Source organism: Athene noctua, chromosome 1, assembly GCF_965140245.1.
Source record: "Athene noctua chromosome 1, bAthNoc1.hap1.1, whole genome shotgun sequence".
In the NCBI taxonomy this organism is placed as follows: Eukaryota; Metazoa; Chordata; class Aves; order Strigiformes; family Strigidae; genus Athene; species Athene noctua.
The window spans coordinates 246,077,373-246,092,763 of NC_134037.1; the positions used below are offsets into that span (position 1 = coordinate 246,077,373).

The 15,391-nt window shown below is 36.1% G+C and overlaps 1 protein-coding gene across 1 annotated transcript in view; it reads right to left on the bottom strand.

The window, feature by feature from the left end:
- The window catches only part of RNF17 (ring finger protein 17), a 53,575-nt gene that overhangs the window by 21,169 nt on the left and 17,015 nt on the right, over positions 1 to 15,391 (bottom strand). The window contains exons 14-23 of the mRNA XM_074932173.1: positions 12,944 to 13,105; positions 11,845 to 12,034; positions 11,253 to 11,418; positions 9,725 to 9,915; positions 8,535 to 8,673; positions 7,894 to 8,047; positions 7,076 to 7,191; positions 4,617 to 4,737; positions 3,756 to 3,873; positions 261 to 482 (exon numbers count right to left, since the gene is read on the bottom strand). Coding sequence (XP_074788274.1) covers positions 261 to 482; positions 3,756 to 3,873; positions 4,617 to 4,737; positions 7,076 to 7,191; positions 7,894 to 8,047; positions 8,535 to 8,673; positions 9,725 to 9,915; positions 11,253 to 11,418; positions 11,845 to 12,034; positions 12,944 to 13,105 — 1,579 coding nt within the window. The remainder of the gene's footprint in view (positions 1 to 260; positions 483 to 3,755; positions 3,874 to 4,616; positions 4,738 to 7,075; positions 7,192 to 7,893; positions 8,048 to 8,534; positions 8,674 to 9,724; positions 9,916 to 11,252; positions 11,419 to 11,844; positions 12,035 to 12,943; positions 13,106 to 15,391) is intronic.

Sequence of the window (15,391 nt, forward strand, 5' to 3'; positions counted from 1 at the left end):
GTCCCCAATATTTACTACATTAAACCAGATTTGAAGTAGAAGTTAGATCATGTACTTAATTTGGAATCAGAAATATTTAATGAACCATAATATAGTGCCAATCTGCTTTCTGTTCCTATACTTTCCTCAGTGAAGCAAGATTAAGTCAACAGTATTCAAGAGTACTCAGTACCAAATGCAACCCTCATCAGTTTGTTCTAACTGTGCTTCACCAGCTTGTAATAAGAATGCCTTGAGAGAAATTCTTTGGATTTTAGTACCTTTTCAGGATACCTTCTGATGACATCCATTGCATAAAAATTTTACTAGGAGACACAACATGACTAATTCTCACTTGTAGCTCTTTCTCAGAAATTGATTTGAAATCTCCTTCATCCACAGATTCCATGTCTGTAAGATTTAAAGCTTCCAAGGTTTCAGGAATTTCTTCTAGAGAAACATCCCATATTTCACTGGGCCTTACAGCATTACTTTCATTGTACCTGTAAAAGTAATTAGAATGGAAAGTTTAAACGTATTTTAAACAAAGTGAAAAAGAGCTCAGTACCAACCACAGTTCAACATGACAGAAATCATTCAACACGAAGAGTAAAGAATAACAAATAACTTAGAAAAGAAGAAAAAAATCCCAACAAAAATCAAAGACATTTCTAAATGCTAATTCCGAAACACTGATGATAGTAACTTATTTTTATTCTCTTTCGGAAGTATCCTTGCACATTCTACTGACAGATTAAAGCACAGTGCAGTATAGGCTGCTGGCAGAAAAGCAGCTGATATTACTGAACATTCTACTATTTATGTCTGGCTTAAAAGCCATCAAATTACAAATATCATGCTTCTGGAAATCAACAGTGCCTCTGAGTGAAAGATGCAACATTCAACTTCCAACATACGTAGCCATTCCTTTCAGAAGAACATTAACATTAGCGAAACATTCACCTTTCTAGCATTCCCTGAGGATACAAATACAACATGACTCGTGCTAGCACTTTCCTAAAGTAGAGTAGTGAAAGAAGTATGGTCATCATAGTACCCTGATGAAAACCTGTTTAAATTGTGTGAACTGGATAAAGCCCAGCAGCAAACAAGAGTTGGCTGGTTATGTATTTTGAGCCACAGCCCAGCTTAGTACAAGCGTGTGAACTGTGCCAACTAGAGACATAAGAGATTGCAGGTTGAAAAAACCCAAACTGTTAATGCAAAAAGAACTGGCTTCTTGTAAACATCACTGACTAAAGAAGACAGCAAGCACGAGTTTAACTGTTGACCATTTCTGGGCTTCCAGGAAGAAACTTTTGTTTTCAGAGATCTAGCACCTGTTTTTTCTTTCATGGGAAGAAAACAAACTGCTCTGTCAAAAAGAAAATTCTGTGAAGTGTTGAATCATTCACTACATACTGCTATACAATTACTTATGCAAACCTTCTTGATACACATACTTCCAAGCTGCTGGGCAAAACAGCTAACTTACGGAACCAGGAAAGAAATGAACATCATAGCTCATAAATATACTTGCCTTGCATGTAATGAGTCTGAACTATGAAATGGACAGAGGCAAATCTGTCATGGAGAGTTCTCCCAAGTGAAATACAAGTTACATGTCTTACAACACCCTCTCTAGCAACTCCACTATAGCATTATCCTTGCAGATCCATCATAAAAACCAATCAATTTGAAATGAACTTCAGACTCCAAGGTTTGTTCCTGGAATTCTGTATGGACTACTTCCTATCCCAATCAGCAAGTCAGCTTCTATGGAGCGCTGTGCTCTCCTGCTTATATTGTCTTACACTAGTTTAGAGCTGGCCTGGGTATCCCTCAACAGCATTAAACATGAAAGAGTAATCATAACCCTAATGGGGTTATGAGGATCCATGCTGGAGCACAGGAAGCTAAGAGTAAGAAGCAGCAGCAGAAAGAAATCACTGTGTCCTGACCCCAAGCCCCTGCACTGCTTACTGCCTCACCGAAGGGACTGTGTGTAACCTGAGTGCAGGAGGAGGAGGAGAGGTGCTTGGAGTAAATGTGAGCCTGAGAAAGGGGGAGGGTAGGCACTATAAACATTTGTCTTCTGTGTCCCAATGCCTGAATCTAATTAAATATTTAATACTATATATTATCTATACTAATTACTAATAAGTTAAATTAAGTCTGTTTTGCCTACAACAGTACTTGGTAAGTACTGTAATTCCCTGTATTTAGACTCGTAAGTCTTTTTGCTCCAGTTTCTTCTATTTTCTACCCGGTCCAACTAAAGAAGGGAGTGAGCAAGCAACTGAAAAATCTACATTAGTAAAGTTATCAGTGTTACACAGCGACTCACGTTAAAGTAACATACCTACTTGTTTGCAGGCTGCAAGTAGGTATCTTAGGTATAGCTTGCAAGACAACAAAATAGCCTACTGACAGTAACAAAACAATTCAGCCGTTCAGGTTTAAGTAAAGCTGTTTAATTTTACAAAAATCTTACTAAAATTGTGATCAGTATAAGAAAAGTGTTACTAGGATTTAGTTATATTTCTGAGCTAAGAGATGAAAATCCACTTATTTTCTTCCTCCTGAATAAAAGCAAATCAGGAATTCCCTTTTGGAATCAAAACTGTCTATATAACAATATTTTTATTTTCATCAGTATTCAGAAATTATTAATGAAAGAGTAATTATTGATTTTCATGAATACAGCCCATAGATAATCTTTTTATATGAAAAGACAACAAATTAAATACAGCAGTGTTATCTCCTTATCAGCTTCATGTTCCCCAGCAGGACTCCCAACTCTTCTGTCTGTTGCTGTCATAGCTGGTTATCTGAGTTATTTGTTTTCTAGTAAGACCTTCCAAAGAGATGACTTGTGTTAGGTGCAGGTTAAACACACAAAAGTGATGTGGGAGCGTCAGCTCTGCACAGCTGTGGGAGATTCAATTTGTTACTGGCACATGATTAAGGGGCAAGTTGGCACTGGCCTGTCAGCCCTGCGCAGCTGTGGGAAATTCAATACTTAAGAACCAAATCGACGACGGCCAGTCAGCTCTGCTCAGGCTCAGAGAAGTGCTAGCTCTGCTCTGCACAGGCCCGGAGAAGTAGTAAGGCTTTGAGGAGAAACAGGCCTTGGAAGAAAAATAAGTCAGCTTGGTATAGGTCTGGAGAAGGAGAACTGTTTTGAGGAGAAGCAGGCCTTGGAGGAGAGATAAGAAACTGCCAGGCTGTGCTAAGGTGGATGGAACTGTTTGTGGGAGAGAGGGTTGATGACCGTCTCGTTGCTGATTTGCTCATTATTAAGAGCTTGAATGACAGCATAAGTATGTATTACTGTAAGAAGAAAAAGAGATAATAAAGAAAATAAACAGCCCCTGCCCTGCAGAAAGAAGAAAAAACACTTTGACTCACTTTTTTTTGGCCACTACAAAGTAGTATTTCTTTTCTTAGTATAAGGGAAGGAGAACCTTAATTATAACTAGTCTGGGAAGATCTGGCACTTAACCACACTACAAGTACAATGCAAACATTTCATCTCCAAATTCTGCATCAAATACAATTTCAACACAGTATGTTGTCAGGATTCAGTTTGAGAATTCAACTATGCCAAACTGTAGAGTTACACTCCGTAACTTGTATCAGTTGATGAATGTGATTTGTAATGAATTTAATCACAAATGTGGTAAACTCCAGCCACTGGCGGTGCCATACTAAAGCCAGTAATTTTGTTACACAAATTCAGTATTTCCAAACACTGTTACACACAGTATATTTACCCAGGTACGTAGGATGCTAGGTCTTCTTTAACTAGCTGGCAGTTAATAGTGAGGCTTCTTCCATGACCACCACAGGATTTAAAGAGTTCAATAGATAAGATGTTACCATCTAAAATTTCTGTGAATTAATAATATAATTAGTGGCAATCAATGACAGTATAAAGACTAGTTTTATGATTTTGGAGGTACGGCAAATGGTATAAAAAGACAGAATTTAGTAAAATTACATATGATTTATAAAATAATTGATTCTGAACATCAACAATACGTAAAGGCTTAGCTTTGCACATATCTATAAAATTAACTTAAAATACACCAAGAATTACTAAATATTTTTGTACAAAGAAACCAACTGCTACATGTAATTTCATTTATTAGATGGGTTCCAAACCACCATTCTACAGGTGTTGAAAAATAACTAGTTGCATATTAACAGTAAATGGTATTGAGAAAAATCCTACTAAGGCATATATGTGTTATCTCAATTTTTTTTTTTTTTTTTTGGTGACATTTTAGAGCAGCAGTGCTCATACTCTCAGCTACTCATAGAGTCAGGAACAGTCAAGGATAGCTACTACTTTTGGAAACAAGCCCATCTTAATAAGCCAGGATACTTATATTACTTAATGCTGGTGTGGTCCCTAAGAGAAGACATAAACAGAGCTTTTGTCAGAAGTTGCATCTGTTATGTCTCTTCCAATTAGTTCACATTTTAAGATATTCTCACTCCAGGCTACCTGCAGCAAGTACGAACCTAAGCATTTCAAATAAATACTATTTAAAATATGAAAGTGTGTGTTTCTATGTTTAAGACAATTTAATAATATTTAAATATAAATTAATATACTCTTGACAACTTACCAACAATTGAACAGAACATAAGTTTTTCTTCAGTCATTTCTTCAAATCTTTCCTTGGCTTCTCTGTTCCACTCATTTGCCCCTTTATAAGGCTCAATGTAAGCCAGCCTGCACCTTATTGCCTAAAAAGTAACTCAAATTATGCATGTACCATCACATATTAAGACCATCTCATTACAGCCAAATCAGAGCCTTTGCTTTGCACTCATGCAGGACAGCAAGACATGCATGGCTTCTGGGTCCACATTACCATTATTTGATTTGACTTAAAATTATTTCCACCTCACCCCCACCAGCAGCTGAGCTCTAATTCACATATATTCTTGCTGAAATAGAGCGAGCTTAATTCTCCTTGCCTCCCTTTATGGTTAGGCATAAACTGGTGCAGAAATCAGGGAAGATTACTGCAGAAAGGTGATAAAAAAAAGCCTTCATCCTGTTTTGCTTATGATGTAATAACCCAGATTGAAAGCATCTAAGACTAACATGACTATACCACTGCAGAAGTCTGAAGGACTGAACAGAGACACACCACAGTACCTATGTCAGAAAATTCCTGCCGGAGTTTTGGAAGGTATTAACCAGGAGTCGAAAAGAGACACACACAGGAAATTAGATGAGATGAAGTACTTTGATTAAAAGAATTTTTGTTTAGCATCCTTACTGCAAACTTTGGTGGTCACTATAGCTCAATTTTAAATTGTGAATGTTATTGTCTCCTCATTCTTGTTTATTGCACCGAAAGAAAGAAGAGTAACACAGGTGAGGGAAAAGGAAAGAAAGGAAATAAAGACAATAGAAATAATGTTTTGTGCAGATATTGATAGGATACAGGCAGTCAGGAATTTGAAAATAAAACTGATGGACAGGTTAAATAACCATTAAAAGAAAGGGCTGTAGCTGAGAAAACCCAACACTACATTAAGCACTGCTCACTGTAGTCTTGGACAAGATTTCTGCACCACCCAAGTCCATTAAAATGCCTGCAAACTATTAACAGGCTGAAAAAAAAGTCTGACTTCTCTTGTAACAGCCTGATTCAAATCTCTTACAATGAACTTAACATTTGAGGCAATGCAGTATGTGATCATGTGTGAAGACTTATCAGTGCTTTCATGCAATAGGATAGAGCTGCACAAGCAACCTCACTTGTGATACTCTTTCTAAATGCTTGATTTTGCCATCTTGTGTCCAGTCATGTTTCAAAGAATTTTAAATCTTTAAGTAGAAATGATTTGAAACCATAGCAACACAAACTCAAGTCTGCTCATCTTTATTACTTGCATTAAAACTAATAGCAACAGGAACTTGTTATTTCTTATACAAAATTCAGGTGTTAACACCTTGCCAGAGTGTTTAACCATAACCTATATATGGCATAAGAATGTCAACATTTGAGAGTAACTGATGGGTTCAAGTTTTTTTTAGACAATTCCCTAGTGGTCATATACCCATCTGTATCCATAACTCTTTAGCCATTTCTCCTTTATGTTCAAAGTGAGGAGGCCTAGCAGTATGTGCTCAGGAGCTGACAAATTCTTAACAGATCTTTCTGAAGATTTGTATTTGGTCAATAGCAAGCAATCAGTTGGAACAATGGCATAACACACATTAAAAATCCCAACATCCTTATTCATTAGCCACTCTGATCTGAAGCATTAAGACACTGCAATGGCAAGAATGTTTTGCCATTTTCAGAATGTTTCCTCTACCCTGCTGTCAAAAAAGGCTTGATCATTTTGGCTCAAACTTTCCCCAGAAACATTTGGCCAAAATATAAAAAATTAAATCCTATTTTCGGCAAAAGATGCTAGCCAACCTTAGTTACAACAATCTTTATTTCTGGTGCCTACAATTGGGTTAAAACCCCCCTACCAACATATGAAGTTTTAAAGTTTAGCGTAATTATGGTTGGTAACCAGAACTATCAAATGAAGAGATGAAGAAAATAATTATTTTCTTCTTATGTGCATTTTTTATTTGACAGAAATACTTGCCATTTCCTTTCCCACTCAGCTTTTTCCTCTTTATCAAAAGAGGGAAATTCCCACAATACCTAAAGTTAGGAAATCACCAAACTTTAAATGTATAAACCAAACAAAAACGTAATTTAAAAAAAAAGACCATTATTAGATTATCATTTGAAAATGAAAGAATGTAAAAATTAATTCAGTTTACTACGGAATAAAAGAAGGCATTCAAATTAAACACACATACACAATGCCTATATACCTCCTCACTGAAAGGTAATATTAGATTTACCTTAAAACTGAATGATATTATAAAAAAATTAAGTTTTTAATGTGCGTCCAAAACATTAAGTCACATCATAAACCCATGAGAAAAGGAACTTGCTTAACATTTTATTTACTTCAGAATGTTAACAACTCTCTCTTTCCCTTTCCATACATTGAGATTCTATTAATTTTGACTGTTTAATCCATCCAAGTACTAATTTACCTTTTCTGGAGAGCTCAAAAACTCCTTTTCTACTTTGCATATGTCTTTAAGAGTTAAGTTAGCAATGTTGCCAAAGTCAACATATTTTACCGTAACTTCTTGACAACTTGGCAGCCCTTCAAAAAAAACCAACCCAAGTTATTAAAACAAAAAATGTGTATCTGATACAGGTTAAAGCACTAGAATGTCAGAGCAAAATCCACACTTACACAACATAATCATACAATACCACATTTTCAAATGTTCTATAACCTGATTCAAAATCTGTGTTCTTTAAGAACCAGCTCTTTTGGGTTCCTGAAATGATAGTGTTAGCATTTTGGTCCCTTTCCATCTAATTACTTTATGAGACACTGGCACATTAACTACACGGCAAGTAGACATGTAAGCATACAGGCATGCTACACTGCCCACACAGGCAACATACACATCAGCACAAGTACACCCCCCATCCACTTTGGAATTACTATGGAGAATTATTTACCCATACTAGTTACACTCAAGAGGTCAGCTATATTAGACAAATGTGTAGTTCAGACTGTAATAGTAAATGAAACATTATGTATAATAGAATTTCAGTTATATATAGAAAATGAAATTGACTGGGTTTTTAAAAAACAGATGTATAAACCACTCAATTAATAGCAAAAGAACATAACATGAATTAGTACTACTGACTTTATGAACCTACTTGTTAGTTTAAGAATGCCTAGTAAAAACAATGGTTGTTTGTTACTATTCATACCCAGTGTGTGACTGATCTTGTACCACATCTGATTTTGCAGCCTAGCATTAGAGGGAAAGATTCAATACTTCACCTATAATCTGTGCTCTGTACCAATTCCCATCTTCCTGTTTTGCAATACAGGCTTGACCTTCAACTGGGCAGACAACTTCCAAGTTTTTCCCATACTCATGTTGATATACCTTCTGAATTTTCTTTGCAAGAGCTGAAAAATCCAGGCTATCTCTCTAAAATAAGAAAACCAAAACATACATATACACTAGATTTAAAAAAAAACAACCAAAAACACCCAGTATTTTTGCTCTTTTAAGGGACATTTTTTTCTAGTAAAGTTTCCTAGTCTTCCCCTTCCAAATTAAACAGTGATTATGAATTAAAGAACCTAGCAATTGTTGAATATTGCACTGTTCAATCACCACTCTAAACAGTAAAATACTATATACCCACATAGGAATCAACCATGTAACAGAACTGACAAAAAATGTTAGCTTTCTGGAATTCTAAGAATTTCTGCAATTAATCTAGAATCTAAAATTCCCGAATTAATCTAGAATTGTAGGAATTTCTCATCTATTAATTCTAGGAATCCTAAAACTGGTAAGAAGTAATAGAAGTTAGTCAAAATTGTACCTTATTTACTGTGGACTACACATAACTTAACATTAAAATGTTTGTTCAGAGTTTTATTTAAATAGACCTTATTTCTAAACTTACCAACTGCAGATAGAAATCACTTGGACTATTAATGTGACAAATTGTGACAGAGACTTCTTCTCTTTCTTGTGGAATCTTAGGTGGACTATACCGCAAGATGGTATTATTTTCTAGCTGATTGGGAAGCTGCAATCTAAACCTAAGGTAAACAAAATGAAATTTTGTATAAATTCAGCCAAAACTGACAGGGAGCCTTTTATATTCAAATGTCAGTCTTTCGATAAAAAACACAAAATGGTCTTATAAAAATAACTTGATTCACGTCTGTAAATAGCTTGAGCTCTCCTTCTTGCATCCAATTCTGTCTAACGCTTCTCACATCACAAATGTAGCATACGAAGAATGATATATGGCAGCTGGCTCCTAAAAAGATTTAGCTATTTGGAATGCAGTAGCATACATTTAAATAATTAAAAAAAATAAAGTTAAAGCCTAGAATCCACTATACTGACAAAACCATTATCTCAGATTTCCTTTTCCTCACTTACTAGAAAAAACAATTACCTGATGAATACAGATGCAGTAAAAAAATCATATCCCACTGTTCTTACCACAGTTATTCTCAAATATAAACAAAGACCTTTCTCTGAGTGCAGCAAAATGACCTGTAATTTCCCACAGATTTGCATGTTATACCACTGTACCCAAACACCAAAATGCTCATGTTCTTCTCTTTCTTCTGCCTCTTCCACTGGTCCCCCTCCAAAGCAGCTCTCCTCTGTCCTCATGCTAACATCACGCTCCCCCTTACGCCCCATGATTGTTTCTCCTGTTGGTTGTGCTATATACATCACATCCCGTGGCTGGTTCAGATGTGCTGACTAGCCTGTAACTGCCTACCAACCAAATCAAACATGTACAAGGCTGACTTCTCTATGTTGTTCTCTCTGGGGTAGACACTAGGGGCATCTCCTTTCACTGCCCTGTTATTAAAACTTGTACAGAAATTTACATTTTGTCATTTCCTAAAATAAAGTTCATTATTGAAATAAAGCCCTGAGTAGTGCAAATGAATATTCTACAATGCTTATTAATGATGTTCAAAAAAGTAAATCAACAGACATTAAGATTAATGCATCACACATTAAAATATCAAACACTGCAAAAACAATTCGCTTGATAAACTTCACTTTACAATTATGTTGTTATCATTTATGGCATAAGAGCATAAACTAAAGGAAAACACATACCTTGCCAAGTCTAAATAAACTAATGCATCCTTGACAGACACTGGCATGTTATCATTTGCTTTATTAAATGGAGGTTTCTTCAAATCCACAATCAGAACACCATTCTCTTCTCTAAATATGGCCATTGAAACAACTTTATTATTTACCATTTGTAAAAATGTTGTCTTTGCTTCCTCTCCCCAACCTTCACTCTGTTTTAGGAAGAAAGAAAGTTACTGAAGATGTCAATATTAAAACAAAAATAGAAATAGTAATTAAAAAAATAAAAGCAAAAAAGGGAGCAGATGTGTCTGAAGAGATGAAATACTGAACAAACTGCTAAGACTGTCTAGTCCACAGCCAGGCCAGAACTAAACATTAGTCTTCTAGGACGGATTTACAGAAGTTTTTTAACTGTATAAAACTGAGTCAGACCAAAAGGACTGCAGTTTCCACCACATTTCTTTTAAAGATGGAAGATTTCACCTCTCTGATTGTTCTGATAAGTCAGAATTGTCATATGTTGTTTCATCCCATGACTTGCACTTCTCCTCTCCCAATTTGTTCAAAAGTTTATTCTTATCTTTTTCTGTCTGTATACAAATTTACAACATAGTCTGGTCAATTTACACATTCCTCCTCTCCACAACATCCCTCCTAAAGTTTTATCTACCTTGAAAAGGCCTGTCTGAATTTATTTATCTTGGATCAAGCTAATGCATTTCTCTTTTGATACTGCAAATTGTGCCTTTTAGGTGTGAAAAAAATGGAAGTGTATATAAGGAAGGCATTTTACCCACACCTGTGAAAACTGTTCCAGATATTTCCTATTTAAAGTTGTTTCAGACAACATCAAGACTGATAAGAAAACCCAAAACCAACCAGCAGTTATACTGTCAGAAATGCACAGCTGCACTGGACATAGTTCATCTCCACGTGAACGTGGCAAAAATAAAGTCTAATAAATAAATGAATACTGAAGAAAATAATGCTGCAATATATGTAATTTTTCTAAGGCAATAAAGGTTGACTATTTATTTGTTGTTATACTGTAAGAGAACAAATAACTCTATTCAGTATGTGGCAAAAATTTTAAGTAACAAAGGGCAATCCCTGAAAAGATGATCTTAAAAATACTGAACGCATTTCTTCTATGTTTAGATTATTTTTGAAAGTTACTACTTGCATAAAGTTATCAGACAGCCATAAGAGTATCAGTTCTGTAATTTGTTTTAAAATTTGACAAAGAACATGTCTTAGGTAAGAGTAGCGAGACTTAAACCTGAAATATGTACCTGTAAACCCAGAGGCTTTTTAAAGACAGACTGCTATAAGCTCATTTCCTTTCCAATGAAAGCAGTGCAACCCATCTTTTCACAAGAGATGATTTAACCTTTTTTAAAAAATAAAATATACCTTGTACTCCTCTCAAGTTTCCCTGTGTTTAGATTGGAATAAGATCATTGTAAATTTATGTATTTAAGTTCCTTAATATAAATCTTAGGAAGAAAAAAAATCTCCTGAAATAGTACAAAGAGCTTTTACTTACTGCATTTTTGGGAACAATATCCTTCAATGAACACTGTACTGCTAAAGGAGGAACAGCTGCAAGTTCTGCCTCAATATGCTGATCAGGCTTCCTTACAAACAAAGAAATGTCATCTGTTTCAACAGTCTGCAGAGCAGAAGGTTCAGGCCTTTCAGCAGGAATGTACCTATTGTGAGTGGGAATAAAAGCAGTACTAGCTTAAAAGAAAAGCAAAAAAACCCACCCAACACCAAAAAATTCCAGACTTAAAATAAAGATCATCAATGCAATAATTGGCACTATGTCATGTCACTGAAACAAAACCAAAAAGTCTCAATGAAATGTATTGCTTTTTTATACATTGAGGACTCACGTATTCTCTTTTTCAATGCAAGGCAAAGTTAAACATTTTAACGTGTGAAGACTTGTACACTTGTTAACTTACATACACTGCCACTTTTCCTGTGGAAAATAGGCACATACAGACTATTACTGTCATTTGGATATCTGGTTATCTGCTTGAGTGAAGCTGATGGAGGACTTGTTTCTTAGCAGAGATGCTCTTGAGTAACAAGGACAATAACTGCAGACAAACTTCTCTCTATAAACATACCCTGAGAAAATTATAACTACAGAGCTCCCAAAATCAATCAGGAATACTTCCAGCAGTGCAGTATCACAAACTCTGTATCTTATTGGACCACAGGGTTTCCTCTCATTTTTACTTTTTAGGGGAATTAGTTCAGTGATAGTTCCACGGCACCACATTCCATTTTCCTCACTCTTAATAAAAATTCTAGCACCTATATGGAAGGAAATAAAAAAAGACTGAGTATCTGTAGATATTTCACACTGGAAGTATCATTACAGTTCTGCATAATGTTCCATTGTTGCCTATCCTCCACACAGATAGTAAAAGTGCTACTGCTAAAATAGACATGAAGACATTAAAACCCATGTCTCAATAGCCACCAGGTGTTTTCTTCCCACATTCATTTACACAGTGTCTGTAAGGCTAGGAGGTGTTTGGCTTGTATTAAGAAGTAATTTTCTGTCAAAACTTTATGTACCTCTTAGTAAAGTGGCAAAAAAACACTGAAGTTGAGGGCTATTACATACTTTTCATCAGTTTTCTAAACACCTTCTGGAAGTAACATTGTCAACATGTGGGCTAGAAAATATTTTTCATGATATAGCAATGTATTACTGTCTTTCATTTTCACTTCTAGAATGGTTTCTATCTAGTTAATGAACTTTAAAAAAAAAATCATCCATCCACTCGAAGGGAATTTACCTGCATGAGAGAAAGCTGATTTACTGAAGTAATGAAAGAATTAGGCTAGTCATTAAAATCACTACACTGAAAAAAGTACCAGTTAACAATTCTCACCTAATGCTGGAAAACATTGTTTGTAGTCAGGTTGTTTCAACTGCTGGTTTCTCTAAGCACTCGATTTCTTGAGGTTAAGAACTGCAGCCTTTTTTACTTCTATCATTTTTGTTTATATGATTTAATAAAAGTCTACTTTACTGAACAATGTGTACAATGTTTCCCAAAAAGCATTAATTATAGATTCCAGAACATGTAAGAAGTGCTTTACTGTAAAGGCGGCAGGGGAAAGGAGGAAAAAAAAAAAAGATTATACTAAGGAAGACATACTGCAAGATAGTATTTTAAACTAATGTAAATCTTCAGAAATTAATAAGTTTACCTAGTTCCAAAACATCTGAAGGCAAGAGATACGAACTCTCATTACAACAGAAGTTTGTCAATTTCTCCTCCAAAACCCCTGCTGCTTTCTTCTGTGAGTATCTCCGAATATAGAAGTGGCATGGATCTATAACATGGCTTACAAACACTAGTTCTGGCAAACCTGAGCAAGACACAAAACATTATCAAACACTCTTTGCTCCAACAGGTATTACTAGACATGTGATTAAGTTGCGCTAATCATGATAACATTACCTCAAATAGCTTTTAACCTAGTAAGTCTGCTCACACTTGTTTCAAAGTAGTTACCATGTCTGCTTTCTGATTAAACCTGCTCTTTTGAACTACCTCCCTTATGCTTCCCTTCAAAACAAAACGCAGTCTCACTGCTTACAAAAGGATAACCTGAATTTAAGTAGGTAATTCAGAGTCTGTACTCCCTATTTAACAGAGAAATAGGAAGCTTCTAAAAAGCAGAGATTTAAGACTCCTACATTTATGCTAAGCACTTCTGTTTAACTATTCAGAGACAATGCATGAAGATCAAACAATGGCCTAAATCTAGCCAAAAGATGACCCTATATAAGGCAGTACTTCTGACTTAAGCATCCAAATCCTTTACACTGCAGATGTCTCCCTTGATTTGGGATCCAAAATGCAGGTTTCTCTTTCTGAAGCTACTCACCAAAGGTGGTGAATGGGTCAGAAGATTTTAGAAGGTCAGCAACTCAATTCTTACAGGAGTATTTTAAACCTTAAAACTCCCTGCAAAGAGTGGATAGCACCACCTAGATCCAGTGACATCTGCATGATTGATCAGGGCACAGCAGACAGATCTGCAGCATCCTAGAACACTGCCATCTCTGTGCCCACCTCTGAACTAGAACTCACTGATGTGTGCTGGTTTAGGCCCTGCCAGGACCGGAGACCATGTTGCCGTTGTCCCTCCCCCACCCTCGGGCCGAGTAGGGCACAAGCCCCAGGGTTGAAACAAGAAGAAATTTAATACAACAGTGTAATAAACAATCTGAACAACAACAACAGCAATAACAACAACAACAATAAACAGTAATAACAGTAAACAAAAGATATACAGAGAAATACCGCAGTGAACACAGCCAGCCTGCCGCGCGTGCTTCCCGCGACCAAAGCCACAAAGGAAAGCTTCCCGCGCTGGACCTGACGAAAGCATGGTATGAATAACCCGGCTGGGGATCCCTTCCCCCTGCTTGGGAAAAACTTAACCTTATCCTAGCTGAACCAGGACACTGATGGTAAAAAGAATCTGGCATTTGAAACATTCTGAGCACGTACGCAGGACTCTGCTTGGAAGTTTATGAAATGCAGTGTCCGGAATAGATGCAAGATTACTCTTCGGCATTTCCGGTGAAAGAGATGGCATCTGAGTAAAAAGTCTGAATGACTTGAAAAGATTTCATCTATAGGTACACTAACTCTTCTGGATCATCCCTGGTCACCATCTCCAGTGGTGGGATCAGTCAGCTAGCTTGTCTTAAGTAGACCAAGAAAAGCATGTATTAACAGTCACTTCACTAGATCAGCAGAGGCTGATATCTCCAGCCAAAAAAGTAACAGGAGCTGTGCCAGTTCCGGATCACTAGAGCCAGATGGATCCAGAAGAGATGTCATTAAGCTGTTTGATTATGTGCCTTAAACTAAATGCAAACAAAAAAATCCCAACAAACCACAGCTGCCTGAAAGGGATTTGAAAAAATTATCAAATATTATTTGATAACTAAGCCTATCAGCAGAAAAAAAAAGAAAAACTCGTTATATCCAACTTCAAATTATGCTTCTCATAATCCGAAAAGATCCAATACTGCACAAAGTAGGTATTTTAGCATATTATTGATAAAAACCATCACACCAGGTAACTCTGTGATTATTTTATCTCTTAAGATCTTGTTCTCCTCATGTATATGTGAGAGATGCTCAAGTGTCTGCTAAGACTCAAATATCACACAACTGTGACAGTGGTGTTTTTCTCTCCATGTGAATTCTTTGATATCTAATAAAGAGTGAGCACACTACACTAACTTCACTATGGGCATAGGAGAATTTCTCTGCTAACTACTTATTGCCACAGAATTTGTTATGGACTTAAACTGCTCAAATTCCCCAACATGCTGCCAAGTCTCATTAAGAGCAGCCAGTGAATTCACAAGTTAATGGACAGGAAACTGTCAGGGGAAGTGTATTTATATGACTCTCAGTTTAAAAAAAAGTATTAAAAAACCAAAGGAAAAACCCCAAACAAAAACCCCAAATCAAATGAAACAATGCAGTTTCCTCAATCTTTTTCTTTGCTGGTATTATTTTGTGCACATCTTTTTTCAGCAGTGCTTCTTCCTCTTGTCAACTTCTCTCTTTCCCAATACTTCAATCTCTACTCAAAAATTTTATTACCATTTACACTCAACAATGAATA